At 43.5% G+C, this 17,516-nt stretch overlaps 1 protein-coding gene across 4 annotated transcripts in view; it reads left to right on the forward strand.

Annotated features, from left to right (window-relative positions):
* The window catches only part of st3gal3b (ST3 beta-galactoside alpha-2,3-sialyltransferase 3b), a 79,905-nt gene that overhangs the window by 31,067 nt on the left and 31,322 nt on the right, over nt 1-17,516 (forward strand). For 2 of the 4 annotated variants that reach the window (XM_042308280.1, XM_024391917.2), the window contains 5 exons: nt 2,741-2,794; nt 3,262-3,309; nt 5,290-5,332; nt 7,893-7,985; nt 12,529-12,623. In XM_042308280.1, coding sequence (XP_042164214.1) covers nt 2,741-2,794; nt 3,262-3,309; nt 5,290-5,332; nt 7,893-7,985; nt 12,529-12,623 — 333 coding nt within the window. The remainder of the gene's footprint in view (nt 1-2,740; nt 2,795-3,261; nt 3,310-5,289; nt 5,333-7,892; nt 7,986-12,528; nt 12,624-17,516) is intronic. The other 2 variants (XM_024391919.2, XM_024391920.2) reach the window with 2 other exon arrangements.

The raw sequence follows: 17,516 nt of genomic DNA on the forward strand, positions 1-17,516 counted from the left end.
TTGCTGTTCAATACTGATCTTGTTGGCTGACAAAGTAAACGTGGACATTTCTCCAATATGCGACCACTAGTAGCCTCCGTCAGACCTGTGATGACTGACTATGAGAAGGACGTGGTTACGTGAAGTACATTGGCTAATAAGTTTTGAGATATCTGAGAGAGCCATGTGAGTCAGAGGTGCTACGGAGCAGGCAGCTGGGAGAAGGGAATTATAATTACTATATTCAGCCCAAGGGCACAATGGCCACTTTGGCCGCAAGACATGAGGGGATTCGACGGCCATGGCGTGGTCGGTGCGGCTAAATTGTAGAGGCTCCCATCTTGGTGGTATAGAGACATTTTTGCGTTTTTAAGCCAATATTCTGCAATTCTTCACATTTTTCAATAGAAGTGAGGGAATTTTGCAGTTAAGCTAATTTCCTGCAATTCTATGCATTTTGCCATGGCTAATGCTGTGTTCTTATGCTCAAACATAGTAACAAAATCAATACTGCTGAATTGTTTTTGGAATTTTCCATTCTTCCTGACTGTTTAGCTTTTATTTTGTAGGTGTATTTATTTTTCTTCTCAACAATGTTATTATTTAATATTGGTCCATTATGTTTCTACTCCCTTTATCTGGTTTTAGTTGTTTTAAGTCGACACGATAATTTTCCATTCTGAATTTTTATTTAATTTTTATACAATAATTATATACACAAGTATGTAGACACCCCTTCAAATGAGTGGATTCGGCTATAAAATCGAGCACACAGCCGTGCATTCTCCACAGAGCTCCGTGAATTTCAACGTGGCACCGTCATAGGATGCCACCTTTCCAACAAGTCTGTTTGTTAAATGTCTGCCTTGCTAGAGCTGCCACGGTCAACTGTAAGTGCTGTTATTGTGAAGTGGAAATGTCTAGGAACAACAACCGCTTAACTAGTTTTGTCCTCAGTTGCAACACTTACTACCGAAATTCCAAACTGCTTTTGGACGCAACGTTAGCACATGAACTGTTCGTTGGGCGCTTCATGAAATGGGTTTCCATGGCCTCGCAGCCTGGCACAAGCCTAAGATTACAATTCGCAATGCCAAGCTTCTGCTGGAGTGGTGGAAAGCTCGCCTCCATTGGACTCTGGGGGCAGTGGAAACGTGTTCTCTGGAGTAATGAATCACACTTCACCATCAGGCAGTCCAACAGACAAATCGGGGTTTGGCAGATGCCAAGAGAACGCTACCTGACCGAATGCATAGTGCCAACTGTAAAGTTTGGTGGAGGGGAAATAATGGCCTTGGGCTGTTTTTTATGGTTCGGGCTAGGCCCCTTAGTCCCAGTGAAGGGAAATCTTACCGCTACAGCATACAATGACATTCTAGACTATTTTGTGTTTCCAACCGTTTGGGGAAGTTCCTGTTTCAGCATGACAATGCCCCCGTTCACAAAGCAAGGTCCATACAGAAATGGTTTGTTGATCGGTGTGGAAGAACATGACTGGCCTGCACAGAGCCCTGACCTCAACCCCATCGAACACCTTTGGGATGAATTGGAATGCTGACTGCGAGCCAGGCCTAATCGCCCGACCTCACTAATGCACTTGTGGCTGGAAGTAAGTCCCCTCAGTAATGTTCCAACATCTAGTGGAAAGAGTGGAGGCTGTTATAGCAGCAAAGGGGGGACCAACTCCATATTAATGCCCATGATTTTGGAATGAATGTTCGACAAGCAGGTGTCCATATACTTTTGGTTATGTAGTGGATAGATAGATTTTTTTTACACAGTTTGGGCTTATGTGGCCCGCCAAAGGATTTCAAACTGCTATGTTTGGAGCATCACTCTCTTGTGGTAGACTGGCTCCTGTGATGATGCCTTACCCATGACTTAGGTTTTAATTTGGGCAAGGCAGCAAGCACGCTAGGCTATACAGTTAGATAACTTCCTAATTTAGTATTTCATGTGTTAACACCGACTTGTTGCACCACTGAGGGATAGTTTTTAAGTTTTAAAATGTCAGTTTTAGTGCAATCTCCACTTAAATAAAAGGATAGTACCAAACAACCCAGTGTTTGCCGGCCTAGAATCCCTTTGCCCCCTGCTCTGCTTTTATGTTCACACAGACTGCAGTATGTCTTCCTTCTCATTGTTCAGCAGAGGCCTGTTGGTTGGGTTTAATCATCAGCAGTTAGATAAAAGAACACGACAGCTGTCCTCTGCTTATTTTGATTGAGGAACATTTTGTTGCTTTTGAAGACCTGGGATGGTTCTGTTTGAACTTGAGCTTTCGTTATGCAAGAGTTCACTCTTCTTTTTTGTATCTCTTTGAAATACAAATTAAAAAGACAAATATGTAAAGGAAATGTGGATCTGTTGCCAACTGGTAAAGATAACAAACAACATTTGTGAACGGAGCAGGGGGATTCACAGGTCAGGGTGGGTCTGCAGTGCCTTACCCGCCCGATGGGCAACAGTTGCATTTATGAGTCCAGCATTCTGTAATGGGCCAGTTCAACCTGCCTAAAAGTCTAATAGATTGTAGGAGTAGCCGCCTCTGTCTTGAAAATACTTTGTTTGGCAAAGAAACAATACGGTCAATAAGATGCGTCTCTGTTATTGAGTTTTCTATCTGACTGTTTGTGCTGGTTTGTCCTTGTCTGCTCTACCTGACTCCCAGGCCTATTCTTCCTGTCCAGCCCTCTCGGTCTCAGTTGCTGAGTGGACATTCTGTCTCATCTGATGTCCTCTCTAACCCTTCTGTTTGCAGAGATTGATTCGGAGTCCACTCTCATAGTCCCGACTAAAGGTCAAAGCACCACAGGTAGACTGAGGCTCTAGCCCCCTTTACATTGAGTGGTGGTGGGAAAGTGGTGCAACCGGGCTGCTTAGGGGCTCACTTTGGAATAACAACTTTCCACTAACAACAGAAACCTTGCATTTGATCCTCTCTTGTTTTCTGACCAGAATTTACTCATTCACTCATGTACTGTGGTCTTTGCTGGTACCTTTCAGAAACCACAACCACAAATACTAAAATAATCGTAAATGTGCATTTCGTAGATGATTACCAGCACAGTGGGTAGGCATCTTGATTTGGGGGATTCTGACTCTTGGTTTTTAATGGAACCTTGGGCTACTAACGTCACTAACCTCTTCCTCATTGGCCTCTGTGGTATTAGGGATTTGTGTCTTGTGCACATTTCCTGCCTTAACCTATCGGGCTGCGGACACTGGTTGCTGTGGTTAACCCCACCGGACCGGGCCTAACTGACCCTTTTTGTGTTTCAGAGTTGGAAGAGGACGTTGCTCTCACCGTGGGACAAATAGTAGGCTCAGGTACAAACCTTCCCCCTCCCTCTTTAATAATACAGCTCCATGTTCCTCCTGGAACACATCACACCCCACCGGCCAGGTTGGGGGGTTCCTCATCTAGAAGATGTTCATGCTTCTCACAAAGATAATCCTACACTATTTTGTTTCTTGCAGAGACAGCTTCTCTGCGGTCGACATCATCCCATTTACAAGTTATGTTTTCAAAGGTTAAAGGTGTAATTTATGATGAAACTATCAGTAAATCAGATCTTTGACAGATGGCAAGTGCTACAGGGTGGGACATGGTGCCGGGCCAGACTCCCTGCAAGGCTCTGTCGCTGACCACTGATTTTTACAAAGGTCCCATGCTTGGCTCCCTTTCCCTGGAAAGGGCTATTGGACAAACTCCCAAACTGTTTTTGAAATGTGTCCCATTGGCATGGTGAGAGAAATGAGTGTGACTGGCAAATGTGACTCTGTTTCTCTTCAACCTTTTGAACCAAGTCAACAACCACACACCGGACGGCACTGGTGTCCGTGGGGTTTCAGTTGGTTTGATCATCCCAATGTGAATGGAGCAAATAAAGCACAGCTGAATCATTCATGTCACTCCATTGAATGATGCAACAGCTCCCTCTGTTGTTGAGCATAGAACAGCAGCTCTATATCAGCCTTTTAAAAAGGCGCATCAAGTCAAAGGTTAAACAGTGACAAAGAGTCTAAAGGGTGTCTGGTACTAGGTGGTTTCAGTGGCCGAGGTTTATGATACAGGCAGGGTCCTGCTGCTTCCTCTGCTCAGCTCCGGCTACGACGCGCTTCCTTCCACACACATGATACACACACACACTCATAGCTGCTGCATTAAAACCCATGGCCCATCTTTCAAGGCAGCCTCCTTCTCTTCTCTCCTCTAGCATCCCTCTGAAGGCACAGTGCAACCACACACTCATAGCTGCTGCATTAAAACCCATGGCCCATCTTTCAAGGCAGCCTCCTCCTCTTCTCTCCTCTAGCATCCCTCTGAAGGCACAGTGCAACCACAGGAGCGCTGAGAACTGCTTCCCTTTCTCCCCCTTTGCTTATTGTGTTATTTTGATGAGGGGTCATTTATGTAATTGATGTCCTTACATGTTTACTCTGTCACAGATATTCAGTATTTACTGGCTTCATCAGAAGATGCTGTTCAGTTATGAGTAATGGTGACGGTCTGGATAATTGCAGGCTGTAGTAGCTAGTAGAGATTCACTAGTAACACGTGTTCACTGTGTTTCACAGATCAATGGAAATAGTTCAGTAGTAGTAGGTTCCAGAGACCTGGGGCATTGTGTTGACCTAACACTTTCATAGAATGATATATGAACTAAGTCGGCATGCCTCGTAGTCTATTGGCGTCATGCCGAGATGCATCCAGGTCACAATGATGGATACATATGTACACAAACGGACTGAAGTGGAATTCAAATAACTGTCTTGCGGAATTGATTTCCCTGTTGAAGGACACTATTACTAAGCTGTTAACTGTTTTCTCTTGTCCAAGCAGAAAAAAGCAGGTAGATCTTTTTAAAGACGTTAGGCTTTCGCTTCTTTCCCCTTCGCTACTAAAAAAGCCTGAATGCCGATGAGGCTGGAAACGGCACCTATGGACCGACCCCACACGGTCCTCCTCCATAGGTGAACCACAACTGCTGTTTGACTTGAGACATGACGGAATGTTTTTGGCTTTCCCTAACCCCCGCTTGTTTGACCGGCTGCGAAGAGCTCTAACCTGCTTTCAACAGAGTGTTTTACTTTGCTTTCTTTTCTTTATGAAAATCCACAGGCTGTTTACTTGGCCAGAGACATACAACTATGGCTATGACACTGATAGTTGACTATGTTCAAGATGAGGATGGATGATCACTCTGTCTTCGTCAATGGGATGAGTCTTGGTTCACAAGCCATTTTGAATCCTGTTTGTTCATTTCAGTTTTCTTACCCCTTTTCTGTCTCTTTCTTTCTTTATAGTGTATGATAAGCAGGGCTTTCTGCTGAAGCTGGATGCAAAGTTGTAAGTAAAATTACATTTTGTAAAGTAAAATGTCATTTTAAACCCAAAGGGAAATATCTTTCATCTCCATTTGATAGTTGTAGCAGATGCTAAATATGCTAATTTAGCAGATGCATATGCTAGTTGTCTGATCTTAATGGGCTAAATTCAGTTTTAACAAATCAGAAACTGAACTGGAACTAGTTGCCTGAATATTAGTATTGTGGCCTATTAATCTCATTTGCATCGCTAGTCAATTCAAATAAACATAATTAATTTGAATTATTTTTGCCAACTTTACACCAAGCAATTATGCTGGGTCGAATTATTATAACCACTCATCAATCCCTATATGACTAATAAATGTCGATGTGTGTTTAGATAAATAGGTGTTGGTATGGCTTATATGCAAACTTGAGTAATTGTATTTTGTTGGCATGTCTGTGTGTTGATGCTCCCACTGTAAACGTAAATTCTCATCACCCCTCCACCATGAGTATTCAAATTTACAGAAGTCAATACTTTGTAGATCGATTACAGCTGTGAGTCTTTCTGGGTAAGTTTCTAAGGGCTATCTGCACCTGGATTGTGCAAAAATATATATGTTTTAACGTTTATTGAACTAGGCAAGTCAGTTATGAACACATTCTTATTTACAATGACGGCCTAGGAACAGTGGCCTTGTTCAGGGGCAGAACGTCAGATTTTTACCTTGTCAGCTCGGGGATTCGATCTAGCAACCTTTCGGTTACTGTCCCAACGCTCTAACCACTAGGCTACCTGCCGCCCATTTATTATTTTCAAAATTCTTCAAGCCCTGTCAATCTGGTCGTTGATCATTGCCAGACCACAAATTCAGGTCTTGCCATAGATTTATGTAAACCGTAACTCGGCCACTGTCTTTTTTTGGTAAGCAACTCCAGTGTAGATTTAGCCTTGTGTTTTAGGTTATTGTCCTGCTGAAAGGTGAATTCATCTCCCAGTGTCTGGTGGAAAGCCGACTGAACCAGGTTTTTCTCTGGGATTTTGCCCGTGCTTAGCTCCATTCCGTTTTATTTTTATCCTGAAAAATTCCCCAGTCCATTACAATCATACCCATAACATGATGCAGCCACCACTATGCTTGAAATATTGTGAGTGGTACTCTGTAATGTGTTGTATTAGATTTGCCACAAACAACTTTTTGCCCAGAATACAAAATGTTAATTGCTTTGCCATTATTTGTGCTGTATTAATTTAATGCCTTGTTTCAAACAGGATGCATGTTTTGGATTTTTTTAAATTATGTACAGGCTTCCTTTTCCCTCTCTGTCAATTAGGTTTGTATTGTGGAGTATCTACAATGTTGTTGATCCATCCTCTGTTTTCTCCTATCACAGCCATTAAACTCTAACTATTTTAAAGTCACCATTGACCTCATTGTGAAATCCCTGAGCGGTTTCCTTCCTGAGTTAGGAAGGACGCCTGTATCTTTGTAGTGACTGGGTGTATTGATACAACATCCAAAGTGTAATTAATAACTTCACCATGCTCAAAGGGATATTCAATGTCAGCTTTTTATTTTTACCAATAGGTGGCATTGGAAAACCTCCTTGGTCTTTGTGATTGAAAAAAATGTGTTTGAAATTCACTGCTTGACTGACGGACCTTACAATTATCTGTATGTGTGGGGTACAGAGATGAGGTAGTCATTCAAAAATCATGTTAAACACTATTACACACAGTGACTCCATGCAACTTATTATGTGACTTAACAACATGTTTACTCCTGAACTTATTTAGGCCATAACAAAAGGGTTGAATACTTATTGGCTCAAGACATTTCAGCTTTACCTTTTTAATTCATTTGTAAAGATTCTAAAAACATAATTTAACTTCTACATTATGGGGAATTGTGTGTAGGCCATTGATAAAGCATCAACATTGAATCTATTTTAAATTCAGGCTGTAACACAACAAAATGGAAAAAGTGAAGGGATGTGAATACTTTCTGAAGACACTCTCTATAGGCACAACTTCAGGAGAAGTTGCTGGTTCTCATCATCTGGACCTGCTATTACAACTGCCTACAGCAGTGGTCACCAACTGATCACTTCCTCTGACCTAGCAAAGATAGCCCGTTAGCAAAGAGACTCCAGTCCAATCCAGCTGTAGCCTGTCCATGGGCACGCACCCCCCTTCACCCTGCCATGCCCCCATCTCATCAACACTCCCTATGTGTGACGGATAGGCATCCCATAGTGCAGCCCCCCTGTTTATTTGAACTAGTCACGTGCCATATAGCGGTTAATTCATGAGCATGATAGTAATGAGGAGGTCAATACTGGAGGAGTGGAGTGTTAGAACGTGATCTCTCTCGTCCTACATGACCTCTAAATAGGATAGGACAGGCATGGGATGGGCTAAAGGGAACATGTTTTTTATTTTCTCCTCTCCACATCTTCTCAAACTATTTTTAGGTATTTCTTCCTGGGAGATCTTTGTCTAAATTGGATTGTGTGGAAGTGCAGTGTTATCTGGTCATGTTGTTCTCAGTCTCATCTAATAACCTTTTGTCCTTCCCTCTTGGTGACATTTGCAGGTCAGCAGAATTGGCGTACAAGTATGGCAACCTCAGCGAAGGAGTGTGCAAGCCAGGCTACGCAGCTGCCAAGATGACTGCCATCTATCCAAAGTGAGAAACTCTCTCCAGGGTTTGATTTAAAGTTTTTGGGTGCATGTTGAATCTTAAGAGGATTCCGCTCCTTGTCTCCATTCCTTTGTACTTTGCACTGCTGAAAAAAACTGGTCAGGTGAAGCCAAATGTTTTATATCAGTTTAGTGCCATTGAAGGAGAGGAGTTCAGGAGAGGCAGCAACTCTAAGCTATTGAGGTGCACCCCTAGAGACGTTATGACATTACTCCAGCCAGCATGGCCTACGGGGATCAACTCAGGAATAAAAGCCCCCACATTCCCACACAATCTTTTTAGTCATTAATTTATATCCTCACTACACACACTATACCAGGATCAACTACATTCAGCTGTGGGCAGATGGTCAGGGGGCTGGAACATAATTACAAATCATTTGTAGACTGCAAATTGACCGCAAGAAGCCCAAATGGATATAATATTTGACTGAAATGTAATTTCAGGCCTTGCTTACATTTGTATACGATCACAGATATCTCTCTATTATGCGTGGGAATACAAATAGAATCGGGCTGCCAGCTGAGGAACCTTGCACTATGCCATGTCCTCATCAGCTTTCCGAACACAAAAGCATCTCTGTTGGGAGAGCGTAGCCCTGTCCTACCCCATTTGAAATGGATGCCAGAAATTAGCCTTTTGTCCGAGGGGCAATGACTTCCTGTCCAGTAGGGCATGACTCATCAGATCTTCCTTCACGGAACACTCAACGGCCCTCCATGATGTCACTGGGCCTTTGATGCCATCCCAAAACCGTCTCCTCTCCAGCCATGGGTCATTGTCTCATGAGTGCTTAGCAGGTCTGGCTAGTAAAGGGGCATGTTGAACATAGCAGAACAATGGCCCAGGGCATTTTTCCTCAGCTGCCCCTAAATGTGGAAGATGGCGACTCCATCTTAACATAATGTACAATGATGCTGTGATGATGCATACATAGTCTTCAAAAAAACAGCTAGTAGTTGCACAGAATGCTTCAATTGGGTTAGACAGTTTTGAATAATGAAGAATACCAGCAATGACAGGATATTTCTTGTATTTTGTGTTTCTTATTCTTTCTGAAACAACATATTTGTATGGTTAACTATGACTCTCATACGGAAACCAAAAAGGGATCATCATGGTATGTTACACAAATAGTCTTAGGCCTTTTCTCTGGAGTCAGATAGTAATCCTAACTTTGGGCGAGCTACGTTGGGGCGCTGCTAAATTACAGCAGTCGTTAAAGAAGAAGCCGTGCGGTTTTCAGGCCCGTCCAACTACGAGGCTGTGTGTTAACAATGTCCAACTACGAGGCTGTGTGTTAACAATGTCCAACTACGAGGCTGTGTGTTAACAATGTCTCCCAACGACTTCCTCTAATCAGCCACACGTGTCGGTTCAAAGTTCCCTACAAACAGCCCCCGCTGGGACAGCATTGATTATTACCACATTCACATCAGTAACACAATTCAGTTAGTACAATTAATGACTTATAGTGACAAAGTTGTGTGTCTGTTAGATGTCCTGTTAGTTTGAGTGCCATGTGTGAAAAAGCTAAATGTCTGGTTCGTTCATGCATGACATGTGCAACCACAGATTCTAAATAAGCAAATGGCTACCTCTTCTAGTCCACTTTGCTTCCCTGTCAGCCCACTTACATGAGTGGCATCCCCAGCTCTGTATGTCACATCTCAATCCATGTTTTGGTCTCACTCTCTCATGACCAAATAAGTTGATGATTCATGTAAAAACGTTGCCTACTTTTTCTTCTTGGCAAACTGAATTTCACATGAATGATTTAATCTGTAGTAGAAACAAAGTATATACACTGACAGTTGTTAACTTGACCAGATAAACCCCACCCCCTCAACCTCCTGAAGTGAGACCCCACCCCCTCCATCCTCCTTGTTTGTTCTCTTCCAAAAGGCCCTGCCCCACGGAATACAATATTTTCAACACCTCCCCTCACGCCAAACTGTTTGTATTGGAGCCCTAAATCAAGTGTTGGCGGTGAACTTGAGCGGAGCGGTTATGAAAATATGGCCCCCAGTGAGAGGAAATGAGCACAATGTGCCCTGGCCTCACGTTTTGGGAGCCCTCTCTCTTTAAGACAAGCAGACCAGATCCCTGTCTGTCCATGGACGAGGAGACTCGTGACTGTCCCAGTTATTTATACCGCGGCTGGGCCCCTGTAGCCACATGTTGATGAATTGCGGTTTGTTTTGGCAAGGGTCTACTTCTCTGTCAGGTGATGTGAGGAGAGAGATTGAGAGAGATGGAGAGTCAGACATGACTGACTTTTTTTATTTTATTTTATCCCCTCTGACACTGGTACAACTTGTGCCTCAAGTGCAATTAAGGAGTTTGGGGGAAGTGTAACATTTTGGGAAGTTGAAAAGTGGCTCTTGTTAAACATGTTTGGTCATTGATTTCAGACACGCTTAGTAGGAAGTGAAGTCTGGTAATCTGATAGCGGACTCGGATTCCTTTGGTGTTAGCCATCTTCCGCTTGACTTGTCGCACTTAACTGGCGGCAGGTAGCCTAGCGGTTAAGATCATTGGGGCAGAAAACTAAATGTTGCGGGTTCAAATCCCCTAGCAGACTAGGTGAAAAATATGTCAATGTGCTGTTGAGCAAGGCACTTAACCCTAATTGGTCGGGATATGAGTGTTTTCTAAACTGTAAACTGTGGGCAGCCATAACTAGAGGTTGGTTAAAATGGCCCATGGCTGTAAACACAGCCCCACTAGGGGTTAGTTAAGCCACTCTGAGTTCTTCCTTCAGATGTGGAGGACATGTTGTGGTTTGTGCCCCGGACCTGTGAGTTGTAGAGAATGTCTTGTTATTGTCAGTTTAAACTGAGAAGCTACCGGTGTTGTATAGACATATAATTAGGATCTCTTGTGGAGCGTTAAGTTTTCATGTGAGGCCAAATTAATTGTTCTTATTAGGAAGGTAAGTACTTAAAATGGGTTTATCATGTAATTAATATTGCATTTCATACAACATTTTCTGACTAGAATCACAAATGTAATCAACATTTTATCAAACTCACTTAAAAAAAAATAGCAACTAATCATACAAATAATTTCTCCGCAAGAATAGTGTCTGACATGAACCATCCTAGGACCAGTAATGTCCTTGTTATCCCCCTCTGTTTAAATGCCAGTCTGCGAGCTTGTTGTGAAAACCTTCACTGCAAGCTGTAAAAGTGGAGCATTGGAGCTGCAGGCTTGTTAAACGACAACCCCTGTGCTCTCCCCAGCGAGACAGCAGGTCATAAAAACAGACATCCATCGTCCGGCCACACTTCCAGAAGCAGCACGTACAGCCCAGGTCCGAGGGGCCTGACCGGGGGAAGTGGCTACTTCTGATTTGAGAGGAGGGCTTTATCAAAGGGGGGTCGTCACAGCCAGGGGCCGGGGGTGGAAATGCTTAAATGTGCCGTGTACCCTTAACAGTCACAGCTTCTGCGAGTATGCCAAACGCAATTTGTTTTATTTGAAGCCTCCGAGGGCAGGGGAAGTGGGTTTGTAATGTCATGGCACATTTTCCTGGAGTCTAAAAATGTTTTAAAATCTTCAAAGGATGATTTTTGTTGTTTGCTACATCAAACCCCAGTCTGTATACTTGTAACTAACTAGGTTGGTGTTGGAATACTTTTCTAGTGCGCCAACTGTTTCTGCACAGATTACCAATCAACACTCCCTCTCGAGTAAAACGGCCAGGCCCCTTCCTCAAAACAGCCAGGCCCCAAATCATCTGGGACAGAAAAACACATCAATACATCGTCAGGACACGTATACCCAAACTATGCGTCAAGAATGATTTAGACCTTTTCCTGGGAAAAAAACTTTGTCAATGGGGGTACATGCAGGAGGCTTGTTCTCTTTCTCCCCTGTGTTATGTCTTTTCCTCCCTTGAGCCAGACCGTTTTGCTCTGTGTGTGTGCAGGATTGGTTTGGGGAACGGGGCGAAGCGGAAAAGTGGGATGACGTTGTTAGATTGATGAGTGGAACAAGCGTCTCCTCTTACGGTCCAGTGTCTTTAACTCCTGGCAGGACATTCACACCAGAGCCCTAGGGGTCACGGCAGAGATGAGTGGGGGCCACTTCCTTCTCGGGGAGAATGAGAGATGAAACGCTTTTAGAAAAAAACTTGTGTCCTGCGAGACATTGTGGTGTACCCCCAGACACATGTTCTCTGCTTGATCCCTCACTCACTCACCCCTGCATGGGCGTTCAGGTTAACTCCGTTGCTCATTGACGAGTGTCAATCTAACTTGATTAACACGGCACGTTATCTGTGGTGGATCTCTCACGGCACGTTATCTGTGGTGGATCTCTCACGGCACGTTATCTGGAATAGGACAAGGGTTTGGCTGGCTTTTGAACTATGCATCTGGAAATGAGAGGGCGCAACTAAGTCAACACAACACAAAAGTAGGCCTATATTGTTTAACTTTAGTCCTCCTGACCTGCACATGGTTGAACAGACAAATCCTCTAAAATATAATCTCTCCCGTTCCTCTCTCTGCTGTTCTCTCAGGTTCATGAAGCCAGCTCCCATGTTTCTCGACCGGAACTTCAAGCGTCTGGCCAAAGTCAGCAGTTACTTACCTCCATTTGGATTCAAAACACAAGGTAAGACACATTGCGTGTCTAATGTGCACAAATTGGATTATGCCCCCTTGAGCAAGGCACTTAACCCTAATTTCTCCTGTAAATCACTATGCCCCCACCCATCCATGTATCTCATTGATGTCAATGGATGTGTCAGTAACTTGTCATTGTGGTTTTGGAACTGTGTATGGATTGTGGTTTGAGCTGGATAGGTAAGCTAAAGAGAAGAGTGTGCCAGGGCTCTACCATCCTTATCACCACGTGTCAGTTAGCACATCTTTAGTCTTGGTGATCGAGCTGGCAGAACAGCCCTCCTGGCATACTTGGTCTAATTCTGCTCCTGTCATGCTCTCTGATGTCTCTACACACTGCCTCTGACCGTGCCATTACCTGGGGTGGGGGGCAGGGTAGAGGATGAGAATGGGATGCATGAATACTACAGGACATTTCTTGCTACGGCAACATCTGGATAGTGAGACAGCAGTTTTCAGTTTCTCTGAACTTCTACAAACTTCTATGGCATTTTCCAACTTCAACACCCATTCTAAATGTATGGCGAAATGCATTAAACTATAAAGCTACTTAACATAATAATAATTTATCAGACGCTCTTATCCAGAGTGACTTACAGGAGCAATTAGGGTTAAGTGCCTTGCTCAAGGGCACATTGACAGATGTTTCAGCTAGTTGGCTCGGGGATTCGAACCAACATCCTTCCGGTTTCTTGACCCACACTCTTAACCGCTAGGCTACCTACCGTTCTTTCCTCGACTGTGAAGTAGTCATGTCTCAATTTGGGGTTAGGTAGCTCACTGACTGCCAAAAGACTGACAAGAATCTATGCATTTCATTTCATTTCTGTTTTCTCCACGGATGGTGACTGCAGTACTGTTTCCCTTGTCTTTGTATGGAGAGAATACGTGTGGATCTTGAATAGCACTCCACAAAGGATTCCAAATTAGAATCCCTACAAAATGTTAAGCATGAAAATAAACATTTTATTTTAGATTTTTTTGCTGCCAAGCTGCCACGGATGTTTACCTGAAACAGTCTTGTTCGCTAGACTTTATGCAGGTGAAAGCCCCTCCATCATGCTATAAGCCAGCATGGGGAGCATTTTTTAAAGGGACCTTTTTTACCACCTAAAGCAAGGGGTTCCTAACCATTTCCCCCCCAGGGACCCCAATTTCAAGACCACCACATTTCAGGTACCCCTATTTCATGCCCTCCCCCAACGCCCAATTAATTATTCATTTGTTTAGCTTTTTTGTTTAGGGAAATGTCAGTTTAAGCTAATATTCCCTGCCATGTTACATTAACATGGCTCATGACATCTTTTGGATGGGGCTAGTTCATTCAGGATAATACGGTCAAATAAAACCTAGCCCTGATTCTTTTTAAATGTAACTTATGTTAAAATATTATTTATATACATTTAAGTATCAATTTAGTTGCATAAAGGGAATAGCTCAATTATTGCTACAGAGTCACCCTGTTTAAGATACCTTCCCATTCAAAGTCCATTTGAATTATTCTCCTTTTTGTACCCCTTGACTTTAGCTAGTCATGTCTAAGCCTCTGACTGTCATATAGACAAACCAAGGATATCCCCATGTGCATCGGAGCTAAGCTTTTGGATTGCCTAGACCAGGCTTTCCCAATCACCGGGCCGGGGACCGCTGGCCTAGACCAGGCTTTCCCAATCACCGGGCCGGGGACCGCTGGCCTAGACCAGGCTTTCCCAATCACCGGGCCGGGGACCGCTGGCCTAGACCAACTGACCAGACCACAATGCACCTAGAATGTATAGTTTGATAAAGTTGAGATATTTCTGACCTTTCTACAATTATGCTCTTTGCCAATCCCAAGTGATTCATAAGCATTGACGATGTATTAATGTTAGACTGACCAGTCTCCGGTGTTTCCCTTTACCTTTTGTCTACTCTGCTCTATAGCTGCATGCTGTAGCATAATTAGAGACCTCCAGTCCTTCTTCCATATTTCCGCTGAAGATTTTCATCAGCAGAACCGTGTACGTCAAGGCGATGGTTATTTGTCTGAGCTGCTGCCCAGACATACTTGGCTAAAGTGTTTATCCTAGTCGCTAATAACAATTAGCCGTCATGTCTCCCCCCTTGAAGAAAACTTCCCTTCTGCGATTTCGCACCCCCTCGGGTCGGGTGTGGTCTGGTCCTCTGTTTTTGCTACCCGAGGTGATGCTTGATGCCGGACATCGACACCTTGTCCAAACAATGGGCTGCTGCTCTTTTTCTGCTTTTTAATCATTAGAGGGATAAAGCTGTAAGCCTGCTGCATTACTCTTGCAAGAGACCCATGTAGATGCTTAAATTTGATTATACACTATATATACAAAAGTATGTGGACACCCTTTCAACTGAGTGGATTCGGCTATTTCAGCCACAACCGTTGCTGACGAGTGTATAAAATCGAGCACACAGCCATGCAATCTCATAGACAAACGTTGGCAGTAGAATGGCCTTACTGAAGAGCTCAGTTACTTTCAACTTGGCACCGTCATGTTGAAAGTAATGCCAGATTTGTCATAGGATGCCACCTTTCTAACAAGTCAGTAAGTCAAATTTCTGCCCTGCTAGAGCTGCCCCAGTCAAATGTAAGTGCTGTTATTGTGAAATTGAAACGTCTAGGAGCAACAACGGCTCAGCCACCAAGTGGTAGGCCACGCAGCCTCGCAGACAGGACCACAGAGTGTTGAAGCACACAGCATGTAAAAATCATCTCTTCTCGGTTGCAACACTCACTACCGAGGTCCAAACTGCCTCTGGAAGCAACGTCAGCACAAGAGCTGTCCGTCTGGAGCTTCATGAAATGGGTTTCCATGGCAGAGCACACAAGTCTATGATCACCATGCTCAATGCTAGTCGTCGGCTGGAGTGGTGTACAGCTTGCCTGTTCTCTGGAGTGATGAATCATGCTTCACCATCTGGCAGTCCAACGGTTTGGCGGATGCCAGGAGAACGCTACCTGCCCCAATGCATAGTGCCAATTGTAAAGTTTGGTAGTGGAGGAATAATGGTCTGGGGATGTTTTTCATGGTTCAGGCTAGGTCCCTTAGTTCCAGTGAAGGGAAATCTTAATGCTACAGCATACAATGATATTCTAGACAATTCTGTGCTTCCAACTTTATGGCAACAGTTTGGGGACGGCCCTTTCCTTTTTCAGCATGGCAATGCCCCCGTGCACAAAGTGAGGTCCATACAGAAATAGTTTAAGATCAGTGTTGAAGAACTTGACTGGCCTGCACAGAACAATGACTTCATCCCCACCGAACACCTTTGGGATGAATTGGAACGCCGAATGAGACATGTGCCGACCTCATTAATGCTCTTGTGGTTGAATGGAAGCAAGTCCCCGCAGCAATGTTCCAACATCGAGTGGAAAGCCTTCCCAGAAGAGTGGAGGCTGTTACAGCAGCAAATGGGGGATCCACTCCATATTAATGCCCATGATTTTGGAATGAGCTGTTCAACGAGCAGGTCTCCACATACTTTTGGTCATGAGTGATACTTTCAAATATTACCTTTTTGGACAAAAGATATACACTACTAGTATAAAGTTTTAAAACACCTATTCATTCAAGAGTTTTTTAAATTTTTACTATTTTCTACATTGTAGAATAATAGTGAATACATCAACACTATATGGAATCATGTAGTAACAAAGTGTTAAACAAATCAAATAACATTTGAGATTCTTCAAATAGCCACCCTTTGCCTTGATGAGTAATGCCAGATATGTAAACATTAAGTGGTTAAGATAATGTAGAATAGTATAGAATTCTGTATATACATATGACATGAGTAATGCCAGATATGTAAACATTATTAAAGTGACTAGTGTTCCATTCCTTACAGTGGCCAGTGATCTCTGGTTTATGCCTATAGGCCGTCTCTAATGTGCTAGTGATGGCTGTGTAACAGTCTGATGGCCTTGAGATAGAAGCTGTTTTTCAGTCTCTCGGCCCCAGCTTTGATGCACCTGTACTGACCTCGCCTTCTGGATGATAGTGGGGTGAACAGGCAGTGGCTCAGGTGGTTGATGTCCTTGATGATCTTTTTGGCCTTCCTGTGACATTGGGTGTTGTAGGTGTCCTGGAGGGCGGGTAGTTTGCCCCCGGTAATGCGTTGGGCAGACGACACCACCTTCTGGAGAGCCTTGCGGTTGCACCGGGCGGTGATGCAGCCGACAGGGTGCTTTCAATTGTGCATCTGTAAAGGGTTTTAGGTGATACTCACATTTCTTTAGCCTCCCTACCACCCACACTGTGGGTGGTCCATTTCAGTTTGTCAGTGATGTGTACGAAACTTGAAGCTTTCCACCTTCTCCACTGCAGTCCTGTATATAGGGGGGTGCACCCTCTGCTGTTTCCTGAAGTCCACGATCATCTCCTTTGTTTTGTTGATGTTGAGATAGCGGTTATTTTCCAGGCACCACACTCCCAGATCCCTCACCTCCTCCCTGTAAACTGTCTCGTCATCGTTGGTTATCAAGCCTACTACTGTTGTGTCGTGTGCAAACTTGATGATTGAGTTGGAGGCGGTCCTCATGAGAGCCAGGTTTATCATAGCTCATGAAGCTGGTTGAGACAATGCCAAGAGTGTGCAAAGCTGTCATCAAGTCAAAGAATGGCTACTTTGAAGAATCTCAAATATATCAAATGTATTTGGATTTAACACTTTTTTTTTTTTAGTTACTACATGATTCTATGTTATTTTATAGTTTTGATGTCTTTACTATTATTTTACAATGTAGAAAATAGTAAAACATTCAGAAAAAACCTTAAATGAGTAGGTGTTCTAAAATGTTTGACCAGTAGTGTAGATCTCCCAATAATCTGGCCATGGTAGATCTATGACTAATATGAGAAGCAAAGAG

The sequence above is a fragment of the Oncorhynchus tshawytscha genome, linkage group LG28 (genome assembly GCF_018296145.1).
Source record: "Oncorhynchus tshawytscha isolate Ot180627B linkage group LG28, Otsh_v2.0, whole genome shotgun sequence".
Taxonomy (NCBI): domain Eukaryota; kingdom Metazoa; phylum Chordata; class Actinopteri; order Salmoniformes; family Salmonidae; genus Oncorhynchus; species Oncorhynchus tshawytscha.